Source organism: Typopeltis vanoorti, chromosome 4 (genome assembly GCF_054136105.1).
Source record: "Typopeltis vanoorti isolate ZY-2024b chromosome 4, IOZ_Tvanoo_1.0, whole genome shotgun sequence".
Taxonomy (NCBI): domain Eukaryota; kingdom Metazoa; phylum Arthropoda; class Arachnida; order Uropygi; family Thelyphonidae; genus Typopeltis; species Typopeltis vanoorti.
In genome coordinates, this window is record NC_143552.1 from 113,571,362 (window position 1) to 113,586,840 (window position 15,479).

Genomic DNA, 15,479 nt, shown 5'->3' on the forward strand with positions numbered 1-15,479 from the left:
CATCCTGTCACACAAGTAATTATGGGTGTGGCCCTCTGTTGGTAGCGTAGGGTAGCGGTGGGCGACCAAGGACAGGGCAACAAGACTTGTCCCGAGGCACTGCTTGCAATCAAAGAGAGAGATTATTGCACAGGTCACCTGTTCGTAAGGGGTGTTCGGACCAGGTGTGAGAATCACGGGGGAATCCCGGTCGCATCAGCTACAGCTCTACACCCCAGTGAAAGGTTAGCGTGTTAATCGTTGAGGTCAAAGTGTGAAGGACATCTTGGCGGGTTGAATAGGGTTAGCTATCACAAATACGTTTGTTTTATTGTTTTTATGCTCGAGAAACCGGTTCTGGTCTATGTGTGCGTCCCCCGTCTTGAGCTCCGAGGCTCAACTGTCAACCGGACATTTGTAGTCTGTGAATGCTACCAGTACGGCTATGCTCCACAGTGCGAAAGGATAGTTCATGCCTTACGACATATACACCGACACGCCCTTTCCTCCTTATGATTTTGTCCAGGACAGCATTTTCATATAGACGAAGACTTCTCCAGTTTTCCACTGTTTGCCTCGGATACACTGAACCTTAAAATCAGGTATTTGGACTTAAAATTCTTTTTCGAAACACGTTCTTTCTGAAAGAGAAATATTATTATTATTATTATTATTATTATTGTTATTATTATTATTATTATTATTATTATTATTGTAAGTTGCAGAAATTATTCTGAAATTCCCTGGAATAAAATGTTTTTGATTTATGATGTCTAGCGACTATTAATATCTTAACTTTCTGGATCATTTATTTACTATTAATAATTCATTCAAATAACAATGAACTGTTTTCCCACAATATTAGATGTTTAATTATGGTGAGAACTAATAGATCTGAGTATTTATACAATTGCGTGCTGTTTGGAAGAAGCCGGAAGACTTGCATTTTAATTCTCAACAGTTCGTTTACTATATTCGAAATTTAGAGCAACATTAACAAAGCTTATATTTAACAAAACCAAACAGATTATCTTGGATAAAGTTGGTTATATATCTTGGTTATATATATATATCATGGATATAAATGGTATAGAAATATTAGTAACGATCCTAAATATCTCAGTTTTATCAGAATCAGTCAGATGCAATTTTTTTATTAATAGCTTGATATGCAATTGAATGTTTTTTGTAGGTCTCTCTTCATTCGCCAAAGATCCAAGAAATATTATTGCTTAATGTGTTCTTAATATGTTATTACCTAAAAATCTTCAAAATGTTAGGATAGATAAAAGGATCGATCACTTTGCACAAGGTGCTGTCAATGTCGATAACAGACGTCGCTTTAGACTGTAATTATTGAAATGTTTCTACGTCCTTGAAGAAATAGTAAAAAAAATTGTTATTTTCTCAATCAATTCTTTAAAAGTGATGATTGGCTTAATTCCCACTCTGATTCTATATTATCAAACTGTTTTATTTTTATATTTATTTTTCCATGCTTCAAAAAAAAGCTTCATGGTATATTGCGTTCCCGGTTGCAAAATGCTAGCTGATGAAATGTGTGCCTTTAATCTCGGCTATTTACGTGTACCAAAGATTTTTATGCAATATACAGAAAATGTATATTCATTAGCGAATTAAATCGCAAGGTTATCAATTGAAATTGAGGTCTCCCAACTAGTATGTCGTGGCCAAATCCAAGATATGCAAAGACATTTTCCTGGAAACTGGATAATTGCGCAAACTCGAATAAATAAATAAATTCTAATTGTTATGAGTAATATTTTCAGCCTGGTTGTTTCAATATACTTGCAGTTACCATTTCCTGGACTATTTCTTTAGATATAAACATCTGTCTTTTCTCAGTGTAAAAGGAAAAAACAAAATTCATCATGAGCATGTAAATCAACGTGCATAAAAATCTAAAAAAAGAAATAATTCGCACGAAATTGATCTTTCTTACTCAGTCTTTATCGTTTCTGGTTTAACTAGTGAAAACCAGAACAAAAACAATAAAATAAAATAAAATAAAATAAAAACATTTGAGAAGAATAGTTTCAGTCCGACATAGGCTTTCTTAACAGAGCTCGTTGTTTAATATTTATCTCTTGTTATTCTGAAATTAAACTACTTCCAAATAAAAGTACCAATATTTGGATGTAAACTAGATCCATTGAGTGTCCACTGGCTGCTGCCTAGCCTCGAATTTAAAATTTTTCATGAAAAAAAGAAAAAGAAAAATATTATTTACTGATGCCATATTTTGGATAACAGTGGAAACATCACCCTGCGGAAGCCAAACACTGTTACCATGGCAACCTAAATGTTTCTATATGTCGACAAAACTAAACTAAATTCTTAATCTTGAGAATTTAGTTTAGAGAAAAACTCTTAGCAAAAGTGTTAGCATTAGCAGATCGTATTCCATGACGAAATGCGGTAGCGGCTGTGCACGAATTAAAAACGTTACAAAGCACTTTAACAGTACATTCTTTTAGTTTCATCAAAGCACTCTGTTTCGTGAAATTCTTCCGAGTGCCATCCATGTATGGATTTTGACAATATAAGTGAGACAAACTGCCTAATATAAACCAAGCTGAAATACATGATGATGATGATGATGATGATGATAGATGAAAGATGGTACAAAGCGCTTTATCTATTCTGTGAACCACATCTGAAGTGAGTGGTTCACTATTCGTTAGTCCAATGATGAGGAAGGGTTTACAAATTGCAAAGTGCACCTTGTTAATTTGTATTAAAAAATGTGAGAGCCGGGTTCAGCCAGTAGGATGAAGGACAGGTGGTTAGATGTCCCACAGGGCAGAATTATCCTGAACATCCAAAAGTATACACAATTGAAGGTAGGTAATGTATTGCATCAACAGTGATTGATGAATGAATTGTACCATACACGCTCGGTAGATGCCTGATGATGACCTCAGAAGGGGAACTCTAGAAAAATGGCAAGGTCTTTTCTGGAGCGAAGAATCCCACTGTTTTCATATCACTGAAGAGTAGATCTAGCAACAGCTCGGACAGCGCTTTCAATGCAATTGCATTTTCGAAACTAAGAGAGATCTACGTCACAAATTAGAATATGTGGGGGTTACTGATTATATAAATATTAAAAAAAATATGCACTGATGGATAGGTTCCAATGGTAACCCAATTAAACATTTACGAGATGAGTTGGAAAGACACCCAAGAAACTGTAGATCCACTGCCCTGGCTGTATTGAATAATGTTGTGCAATAGGAATGAATAAAGATTTCGGTCTGAAACATCAAAATGACTGCAATTAGCGATTTCGAGGGGACAATGATGGTGCTTCTCTGCATTAAAACTATGTAACCTTTTTGAATTGCTCTTTGTGTTTCAAAATTTCGGGGGGAAAAATAATGATCACTATGCAGTCATCAACTGAATCATGATCTCTAGTTGGAATAAAATATGAATTATCTACAGAGTTGTTTTTTTAAAAGGAGCCGTTAACTACATATGCTTTGAATTCGTTTATTTTAAAAGTCAATAGAAAATATTTCATGATATTTTAATGTAATTTTTATTTTATGCAATTCTCTTATTTCGTTAAAAAAATTATGAAATTGATTATTCCTGAGTTAGAGACTTTTCATATGATTGTACGTACATTCCATAATCTTCTTCATTCAAGAATGTGATGATAATTTAGTTGGTTGATCTGATATGGAGAAGTAAAGTTTTTCTTCCATTGATACTGGGATTTTTCCGGAATCCTGTAAAATAGACAACGGGCCAATGAATATACGCAGTTAATAAATACATATATACCGTCTTCATTGTCATAGGTGCTTCTGCCATATTTCCAATCAATTGGTTGGAAATCAAACTGACTAAAATATCTAATGTTGTTCAGTTCAAACATGCAGCTGCCATTGTTTACAAGCGATTCTAAGGAGCCGTTCCAGACATAATAAATTCAAGAAAGCTCATACCGAATCCACTGCCATGGTTGTTGTTGGTCCTGAAACGAGTATTTAAAAGAGATCAAATTACTATACAATTATCAGTGCTTTATAATTATTAATATAAATGCTTTTCAAATGAGTACTGTTATTCATATACAGGTTCTTATTTAATATTATAGAGGCAAATATATTACTAACACCGTAAATGTTTTCACATAAACTTTAACCAGTGCTACAAGGTATATTTGCTATTAGTTCTAAGAAATTTCATTTGTTTGCTTTTGAATTTTTTCCGTTTATTTTTTGATTATCTATGTATCATTTCCCGTTGTTTATTTCTTGTGCTTGAGTTTCTTGAAAGAAACAAACAAATGGTCCGATGAATACACATCATTCACAGATGGCTATGGATATATTCCACTCGTTTCAAGCCTTAACTCTTTCGAGTTTAATTCTAAAAAAGCTAATAATGTTTTAAAAAAATACAAGATACAACATACATTTTGTAGCTTCATATGATCAACTGAATTACTAAAGTATAGAGCAGAAAGGCTTTAATTTGGCATAACTAAGATACATAAATACATATTATAAATCCATCTATATTTTATAGCCAAATATAGAAGAAAAAAAAAACTTAATAAGTTTCGAAAATTTACTAGAGAGCTTATGAGAATATAACCATCAGAGTCGGAGTTACCTTGCTTTGCGTTGCTTAAAATACATGCGTCCCGTCTAGGAGCCCGTGAGAGAGTGGTCTGAAAAGTTCTCGGCCTAACAATGAAAAAACGAATTTATAATTTCAAAATTATTTTTATTTTTTCAACATAATCACTCTTAAGACTAATACATTTTTACAGCCCCCCCCCCCACCCCCCCCCCCCCCCACCCCCCCCCCCCCCCACCCCCCCCCCCCCCCACCCCCCCCCCCCCCCACCCCCCCCCCCCCCCACCCCCCCCCCCCCCCACCCCCCCCCCCCCCCACCCCCCCCCCCCCCCACCCCCCCCCCCCCCCACCCCCCCCCCCCCCCACCCCCCCCCCCCCCCACCCCCCCCCCCCCCCACCCCCCCCCCCCCCCACCCCCCCCCCCCCCCACCCCCCCCCCCCCCCACCCCCCCCCCCCCCCACCCCCCCCCCCCCCCACCCCCCCCCCCCCCCACCCCCCCCCCCCCCCACCCCCCCCCCCCCCCACCCCCCCCCCCCCCCACCCCCCCCCCCCCCCACCCCCCCCCCCCCCCACCCCCCCCCCCCCCCACCCCCCCCCCCCCCCACCCCCCCCCCCCCCCACCCCCCCCCCCCCCCACCCCCCCCCCCCCCCACCCCCCCCCCCCCCCACCCCCCCCCCCCCCCACCCCCCCCATCACAGAGGAAAACCGAATTTATAATCGAATTAGGAACTGTTTCTTCGCCTCTCTCCCTCGATTCTTGGAGCAGGAAAGATTCCGCTCGGGCGAAGAACGGGTCCTAAGAAGATGACACAGGCTATCAACCATATGCCATATTAAACAAGGGAAAATTAAAGTTGGCATCTATCTCTAACACCATACGTTTTATGAGTTTTTAAATTCACATTATAAATCTCATTATTGCATTTTAATTTAGTCTAATTCGATTGTATTTGTGATTGTCAAGTCTAATTTGTAAACATTACATACATTTGTTTACATATAATACATACATTACATACATTGGTTTACATGTGATACGTATATTACATGCATTTGGTTACATGTGATACATCTTGGATGAGAACTAATTTCTCTGCTTTTATCCCCAAAGCTTATATGTAAGCTTATCTGAGGATGACACCAGTTGGTTATTATTTATTGTTTTTTTTGCTGTGTTGGGAAGCTACGAAATCTATGATTGAGAAATTCGCGCACGCACACGCACACGCACGCACGCACGCACGCGCGCGCGCGCACACACACGCACACACACGCGCACACACACACACACACACACACACACACACACACACACACACACACACACACACACACACACACACACACACACACACACACACACACACACACACACACACACAATAACTTGGAGTGTATTGATGCATCGCTGAACTGGAAGCCTGAACGAATATATTGTGTTTCATTAAGTTTGTATGGTATTTTGGGTGCGTGTTTCTTGTTCATAGTATGTTCTTAGAGCTCTTTTCAAGCTATTGTAGTTTGTAAGGATTCTGTATTCAAAAGGTAATTTGTTTATCATGTCTGGGATGTAGAAGTTTCGCGTGGCCTTTCCGTAGTGATTATTGTATTTATGTGTGATATAATTAGTTATCTGAGGTCTTGTTATACGGTATGTATTTCTGACTGTCTTGTAGTTGGCATCGAAATAATGTTTTAGCAAAGCTGAATAGTGACATAAATGTTTTGCTGTCAGTATTTTGTGTTCTGACATTGCAGTGTATATAAAGTCGTTATTTTCTCTTTGTTCCCAAAAGATCAGTTTTATCATTTTGTACTGTAGCGACATTAATCTATTAATAATAATAATAATAATAATAATAATGTTTTAAACGTTACTTTATTTTTTATTATATTCGAATTATTTTATTTTCTGACATCTTTTTTCAACATATATGATCTAATAATTCTTCTCCTGAGAATCTTTCTATTTATAATTTTTTTAATTTTACATATTTTTTATAAATTTCACTTGATACTGTAATATTATTTTAAATTTACTTAATATCTTTAAAAAAATGAATATTAAATTTAAAATATTCATAAGATTTAAGATACCATTTTTGTTTATTATCAAAGTTTACTTTTATAATTTGGAAGTTTTTCGAATTTTACTGAGATGAACCGACCGTGAGATGAGATGCGGTGATTAATACCCTTGGAGAGTAATTGATGGCAATGCTGTAGCCAATGAAGTTCTAACTGAGGCTCGGCTATTGCTGTTACCCTCCTGCCATGATCAGAGCTTTAATAGCTCAATAACACCTTATCCCTACACTGTCCTCTACAGATAACGGGGAAGATGAAAAGCATTCTTGCTTCGCCCCTTTAAGCTAGTCCTTATTAAGGATAAGGAATTTTACTGACGACTGTATATATTTGTCAGTTCGGAATATATATCTTCCTCTTCTATGTCTGCTGAATCTCAGAACTATTATATATGTAATGGATCTGTGTGTCGTGAGTTGGGGTCAGGAGAGTTTGGAAAAACACTGCTGTGATCAGAGCTTATTCCACCTTTACCACGAGTTGCCTAGACTTGTACTACTTTACGGGTCACTTACACTTGCATTACGTGCAGGCGCAAACTTGACTTATTTGTCTGTTTGCTTAGGAAATGTAGTAAAAACCAGGTTTAAAACAGCTTGGTATCTTTAACATATATTATACCCAAGGTAAAAAACTTTCTACATCTATCTCTCATCCTGAAATTTTTATTTAATAAGGTCAAAGCACCTTTTGGTCACTTGTTTTGGTAAAATACTTATAAGCTTTGTATTACTTAACCTTGGTATTTCTAACCCTGGCTCCCACTGATGAGACCTCAATAAAGGTCGAAACCGGTCTGGGTAGTGGCCCCTTACCTCTAATGCCTAGCATCATACATCTCCTCAAGGAGATGGGCTTTGCATTAAGGGTAAATATTAGAATAGTGATCAGAGCTTAATTCCACCTTTACCACGAGTTGCCTAGACTTGTACTGCTGTAGATAGTTTGGTTCTTCTGCGATGAGCCTTAGGACTCCATGCATGGACACCTGCAATGTAATGTAATGTAATCTAATGTAACGTAATAATTTTGTAATATAAGGTTAAAATAACTGATGGTGGCCGGGATAAGAATAGCTCCACTGCAGCCCATGCATGTCGTACGAGGCGACTAAAATGGGTACCCAGGGAGGGAAATGGATGGCAATGCTGTAGCCAATGAAGTTTTAACTGAGGCTCGGCTATTGCTGTTACCCTCCTGCCATGATCAGAGCTTTAATAGCTCAATAACACCCTGTCCTTACATTGTCCTCTACAGATAACGGGGAAGATGAAAAGCATTCTTGCTTCGCCCATCTATCAAAAAAAAAAAAAAGAAAAGAATTTTACTTAGGACTATATTTGTCAGTTCAGACAATAATTCTAGAGATGAGGTTTTTAAAACGAAGCAAATTTATATTATGTATTATATTATATATATTATATATAATTGATTCTCACAGTGTAGACTCCAAACCCTACGTAGTATTCCTTGCAAACTATTGCAAATCTAGTGCATTTCAGGACGGGATCATTACAATATGAGAAACTTACAAATATAAAGCTATAAATATTGCTGTGACACTTTTTGTGTCACATGGGTTGTAAGGTTTAGGTCCCCTGTCTTCTAGGACTCACGCATTACGGGCTATGGTTCCCTTCCTCTTTACCACAAGAAACAAGTCCTTCTGACTTTGACGTCTTCATTAAAATGAAAAAAAAAAAAAAAAATCTGTTGAGTTGGCGTTTTCAACACTAATAGACTCGTCCTTATAGAATTTTTGCGGGGGCCCAAGGCGGCATGCCTTTAGCAGTATTTCGCAGGCATACGGACGTCTAGCAAGTTATATATTTAGTTTTTTGACAATTGGACTGCGGGATCCAAGGCAAACTGCCTTGCTCACCTTGCCCTAAGACTGGGCCTGACAAACAGAGAATCTTATCTGTCATAGGTGATCCATTACGCATATTCAGAAGATCGCTCTGCAGATAGAATTTCTCCTTTAAGAAGAGTGTGGGAAGGCTTATCCAGATGGCGTACTTATATCGAAGAAGTGCAGGACGTGTGAGCATGTAAAAATGAAGAAATAAATAAAATAAAATCTGAATATAGACTTTTTAATAATCCATCCGTTAGTAATTCAGTTAAATGAAAAGAATTCTATATATTTTATTTAGTTTAATTTAATTTTAGATCTCCATTGAATATCTCAAATAGACAGCCAAATTTCGAACTGAAATAGCAACGAATCTTTTTCGGGGATCAAATCATGAAGGGGATAGATGGTTAGTGAAACTTGAATCAGTGTTTGATTTTTCAAAAAAAAAAAAAATTGTCAGCTACTCAAAATTTGAAATCATAATTCGCCTCTTTACTAAAACGGTTCCGAAACTTAATTCCGGAAAATTGCCGTTTGAGAAATGTGCAGACAACTTCTCAATTTCTTTTAGTTTTATTTTTTCTGAATAAAGTTCATATTTTTTCTTTAAGAAATGAAGCTACTGCAATCAAGATTGACTACATGGAACATGCTATTCGTTGAATTCTTAGCTATTTATTATACAAAATATAATAAGGTGTATTATTTTTTCTTTCGCAATATAATCAAAAATACTCTGTAAAATATATATATATATATATATATATATGACAGAATGATCATTGACTCGGTTAACATACATAGTTTTATGAAAAAAAATTGAATGACTAGAACCGAGATTTAATTAAAAAGGTTTTAATATAAACACACTACTAGTTTCGGCCTGTAACAGCCTTCTTCAGGTGACATTATAAAAGAAAAAACACTCAACATTGAGGGTTAAAAGACTATGAAAAACACTCCACTTCCAAAGATCCGTTCCTTAATTAGCCACCCAAAACCTTGTCATCATCAACTCAAATACCCTGGCGTATATAAAATATTATGTGACTGCGATATTCCTTATTTCGGGCAGACAGACAAATCTGTCGAAATGCGTATGGAAGAACACATGAGAGACATTACTTACAAGAGACAGCGAGCAAGTGCATTATCAAGTCATATCCTCTTCTCGGCTAATCTTAATGATGATAACCAAAGTCACAAAGTCTGCTGGGAAAAATCTACAAACATCTTCCGTTGCAGTGACGAAATAGAGAGAAAAATTGTGGAATCGAGAGAAATCATCTTCAATCCTGTTCATCTAAATAACAACTTAAGCTACAACCTCCCGGATAGTCATTCAGCTGTAATCATGTACTGGCGTTCACGTGATGCAGCAAGTACACACTCTCCCAACAATGCAACAAATGAAAGAACAGCTTCAAATACAACTACAACTTTTTAATGCTAATTATGTATAAAGACTGTCTATGTTGTTCATAGTCTTTTAACCCTCAATATTTAGTGTTTTTTCTTTTATAATGTCACCTGAAGAAGGCTGTTACAGGCCGAAACTAGTAGTGTGTTTATATTAAAACCTTTTTAATTAAATCTCGGTTCTAGTCATTCAATTTTTTTTTCATAAAACAATATATATATATATATATATATTTTTTTTTTTTACAGAGTATTTTTGATTATATTGCGAAAGAAAAAATAATACACCTTATTATATTTTGTATAATAAATAGCTAAGAATTCAACGAATAGCATACGATGTAATACCCTTGGAGGGTAACGGATGGCAATGCTGTAGCCAATGAAGTTCTAACTGAGGCTCGGCTAATGCTGTTACCCTCCTGCCATGATCAGAGCTTTAATAGCTTAATAACACCTTATCCCTACACTGTCCTCTACAGATAACGGGGAATATGAAAAGCATTCTTGCTTCGCCCCTTTAAGCCAGTCCTTATAAGGACTATTTTTTTTTTTTTTTTTTTCCATGTAGTCAATCTTGATTGCAGTAGCATTTTTGGCGTTACGTTGGTAGTGACATTTCGATTTTCAACAGATACTTCGCTCCTTTCATTTTATATCGATTATACCCAGTGGTGAGCTATGGAAATTTTAATTTTAACAAAGGGCACGCATCGTCGAGCAAAAAAAAAAAGCCGTATTTCATACAAAAACGTTTATCAATACAGCTTGTCTGCAAATGCCAATCAAAGAGTATGAGGGTACAATCAACCTGTAAAGGCTATCATTTTTAAACAAGTCTTTCATGATCTAAACATGAAATATTTGCACACAATCATCTGTGTTAATTTGTGTTACATAAGAAAAACATTTTTAACTATCAAAATATAATATGAATAAAATCTTTTATAATCGCACATATGAAATAGTCCGCATTTTTATGAACAAAATAAATTTCTTCTGTTGCGATAGAAGTTTTTATGACAATCTATAAATAATAAATAAATATTATCTAAACGCAATAATATTGAAGTACGTTATATTTCTCTTTTGTTTTTATACTTCAAGTGATAATCAACGGTACCAATCAAATGACATTATTTTATAATCCTATTTATTTATATGCGATTACCAAAAGTGAATTATTTGTAAAATGGTAGTAACAGTAACTATAATATTTTATTTAATAAAATCACTTTGTTAGGTTACCGTATGAGTTTTTAGCTTATTATATTTCAAAAAATTATGTTTTTTTTTGTTTTTTTTTTGAAAAAAATAAAAAAGTAAACAAAATGAAATAAGGGGCTCACAAATTTGAGAAAAATTTAACAAAGGGACCGGGCGAGCCCCTTATAGCTCACCACTGATTATACCCAGATTCTGAGAGAAACTTTTAAGTAACTCAAGAAATAGTGATATTCCAAATCTTCGAATTAGGGTGACACATTCTCATAATCCTTCTCTTCTTCCATTTGTGTCTGACTATACTAAAACTCCCACTGAAATAGCACTTTGAAATGTTCTATGTTTCACAGTACCCATGTACGATAAATTTACATTTACAGTCTTTCGTCGTGGTTTTCATCATACTAAGCAATGCGGGGAAAAAAAAAAAAAATTTTTTTTAACTATGAGATCTGAAGATTTAGATTTGATGCTTCAAATTTTGTAAGTATGTAACTGATACTGCGTGACTAAGTGTCGCTTGTTAAAGACAAATTATCTAGCTTCCTTTACAGGCGATCATTTTTTAACTCTTTTCAAGAAAAAAAGTGTGACCTGTCGACGGTTTTTCAAGGAGGCTCAGAGATGGTAAAGTATGATTAGATGAAGAAAAAAATGTTTTTGTTATAAAATGAAGTCCAAATACAAGCGTGAATAACACTTTATTTATTTATTTTTAATTTTGAAGATTTATTAAAAAGAATAAGTTATTTTTTCCGACTATGCAAATTATAAAAAAAAAATAGAAACAAAAATAATTTTACTCTATTGAAACAAAAAACCCTTTAGTTTAAGAAAAGTTAAAAAATTCTTTCTTTTTAAAGACTAAATGTTTATAATTAGTGTCAAGGGAGCATAGTTCATGAAGTAAATGTATTATGTGTGTCAGTTGCATATATTCATCTGGCAGGTCATATGTTTTGCGGTAGGAAAAAACCAAAGTTTCAGAAAACTTGGGTTTTTCCTAACGCAAAAACTCTTCCACCTTTCTTCGAAAACGGGTTTTATCCCCTCTGATTAACAAGGCCTGCGAAAGGTTTTCCTGTGTCCGATAAGATTCAGACTCAGATCTTTTCATTAAGAGTATGCATCATTCTCTCAACTGCACCATTGTATTTTTAAAAATGTTTTAATTATTTTTTAAACGATTGAGGACATAGTAATATTATCTGTACATGCATTTGGGAGCGGTCATGATCTTTATCTAGCCAATCAGCAGGTATCAATAAATTCAATAAGTATAAATTATGAGCTGTAAGGGAAAAGAATGTTCAAATGGACATACGTTTAATTTAATGAGTCTGACTTGCTTTTTTTTTTTTATGGTAAATCGCGATGCGTTTATGTTATCGTTTCATCATCCCACAGAATGTTCAACGTGGCACCTTTGAAGATTTTAAAAGCTTTTGTGTGAAAGCCCCACTATTAAAAACAATAAAACATTCCCTATAATAATAACCTATAAAGATATTTTGATTCTTTTGTCCTTTTAAATCCAGGGACCGTATTTTCGCATGGCACTGCAGAAAAACGACTCTCATCCACTGATATTTACAACTGAATACGCTTCTGGTTTCAATGATGCATCAGTAGACTAAAAATCATTTTAACTTCCAAATTAGTAGAAGTGAGTGACAGCGATTTCAAATTATTGACAAAATTATAAATGCGTTTTTTTTTTCTTTTCTCTTCAAGTGATATACTTTTTTTATGCGGTATTTGAAAAACGTTCCTCAGTACACTTTAATCGGGGGGGGGATATATGTATGAAATTAATCCTTGATGTTATTGCAATCCTAATTGGAAACTTGTTTATTGAAGCTAAAATGTCTGTATGAACTTGTTCGATTCAATTTTAAAGGTGATCAGCTTTTTTTGAACCATTACAACAGAGGGCTCTTTGAGATACAGAGACAGGACCATCGTATGTATTAATCTTCTTGGTTTCCCTATCAGGTTTCACAGGCTACAAGGGTAGGGCACGTTACGTTGCCTGAAGCAGGGGCCGGGCGACTGGTGAAAATCAACCAAGCAATACTAAGGAGGCGAATTGAGAGAGAGAGAGAGAGAAAGAGAGAGAGAGAGAATCTGGTCTTGGCAACACTGGGACCAGTCACGGATGCAGTAGCTGCTCCTTGAATCGGGCATTCGAAGGTCAGGGCACGGCTGTCCGACATTCCATGCAGGTGTCACGGCCATCTCTGGCCTTCGGTTTTAGCAGCCTATCTGCCCTCGACTGCTCTAGGGGACGCTAATTTATGTGAACTGCCCCCTTTCGCAGAGCATGCAGATGTCAGATAGTCAAGGTTACAAAACCATTAGTTTCGGGGGTTGGGCTCAGGTGCCTTTCATAGGCATAGCGTCTGTGACGTCATTCGTTGCTTTATCAAAAACTCTAAGGACTTCCGACAACTACCTACTTCACTCCTCGCAAGAGATTGCAACACCCGGTTGGAAACTCATTGGGCCATCCACAGAAGACACGAGGGTGGATATTCGGTCGAAGTTTCTGTCTGCACGGGTTTGCTAAGAAAGGGGTGAATAAGGGAATTTTTTCAGACACGGTACATTTCAGGATGATACACTATCGGAAAGTTTGTAATTTTGAGAAGTTTTAGGATATACTAGGCTTTCATCGGAAAAGGTAGATAGTTCGCGAGAGAAATTTTTACAATGAAATAATTATTTAAGCTAAAAGCATCGAATATTCCGGAAAAAAAAATAGAAACATTCTCTTTTCCCCTTGCTCCACAGGAAAAAAAAAAAAAAGAAAGAAAGAAAGAGAGAGAGAATCATATTTGACATCAGAAGAAGATGTAGATACGAAAACATTTAACAGCTGTACTGACAGGAAGGCTTGCGACGAATTTACAAGAGATGAACACAACTCGGTCATGGCTTTTTTGTGTAACCTTTAAAACCTCTCTCAAAAGATGTGAGAGACTTTTCCAAATATTAGCAAACCTTCGTTTCCCCCACGAAGCATCTCCTGTACTAGTGACATCTTTATCTACCACACTAGGACTTCCCCAGTTCCTCCCTAATGTTAACCTCTTTTCTCAAGTGGGTTAACGTCACCCCTCCCTTGAACTGCGTATTTTCTTGCACCTTGTAACGGATATATATCGGTATGCTTTAGAATCTGACAAGTGCCATTTGTTAGCGCGCTCTAACAAATGACACATATACAAAGCGCACATGTGTGTGTCTGTGTATGAGGGTGCCTGCTCACTTCCCGTGGTGTAGCCCGAGGTTCACTTTGACACCCTAGTAATCATGTATCATCGTATAGCAGCAGATACCTCAATGATGTTCTCTTTCTTCCAATACATTTCTGTTATGTAGGGAAGAAATCTTCGCAGATGATAATTTTTAAGACATCAATACATTCATTTTCTAGATCTTACTGAAAAAATGACGTCATGCAATTCTTAAGATCAGTGTATTGTTTTTAGATGCCGAGGAAGTGTTCAGCGAAAACGGCAAAACAAATACAACGGATTGTCTTAAGGATGTGGACACATTTAACTCACTAAGAAATCTCGAAGAAAAGAGTGAATACGACCAAGAAGAAAAAAACACGTCCAATATAGACAGTGCAGGTAATTTACCAAAGAAAATTATTTCAGATTCAGTTATCAAAATTTAATTCTCATAACTTTCTTAGATTTTATTTCTAAAAAAAAAAAAAAAAATGGTTCAGTGATGACTCTGCATCATTCTTCTCCACCAACTTCTGCATAGATTGTTGAGCCAGATTACTTTCCACCATAAAAACAGTCTCGTGTAGTCTTTCAAGAAAACAAAAATATATCGGAAGAATCTTAAATAAAGCGGATTTAAAAAAAAAAAGTCTTTTTGTCTTGATGGTATCTCTCCAAATGTATTCAAAAACTGAGCTCCAGAACTAACCTGCTCTACATTGTCTCTTCGCTCATTTATACTCAGCTGACTCTTATCCAAATACCATGGAAGCCAGCATATATCAATCCTATTAAAAAAAAAAAAAAAAGGAAGACAATAATTTACCGTCAAACTACCATTTCTGTCTCCCTCACCTCCGTTTCTTTTCGAAATAATGAAGATTATCAACAATCAACGTCTTCACTGGAGCTTCGGTAGTAGTCGGTATCAAAGATGACCTTTGATCGACATACCCCAGTTTAAATCCCCCGTCTACGAAGCGAAGGAGTTTTATAAAGTGAGTCAGACGGTCTCATGTGGAAGTAGAAGGATTTTTGTCTAGCAAACTC

General features: G+C 36.4%; 1 protein-coding gene across 3 annotated transcripts in view; it reads left to right on the plus strand.

The window, feature by feature from the left end:
• The window catches only part of LOC150107619 (uncharacterized), a 125,455-nt gene that overhangs the window by 44,835 nt on the left and 65,141 nt on the right, over positions 1–15,479 (plus strand). For 2 of the 3 annotated variants that reach the window (XM_090391980.1, XM_090391978.1), the window contains exon 4: positions 14,682–14,828. The exons of the other annotated variant lie outside the window; for it this stretch is intronic. In XM_090391980.1, the coding sequence (XP_090248106.1) occupies positions 14,682–14,828 (147 nt within the window). The remainder of the gene's footprint in view (positions 1–14,681; positions 14,829–15,479) is intronic. 3 annotated transcript variants of the gene reach the window in all.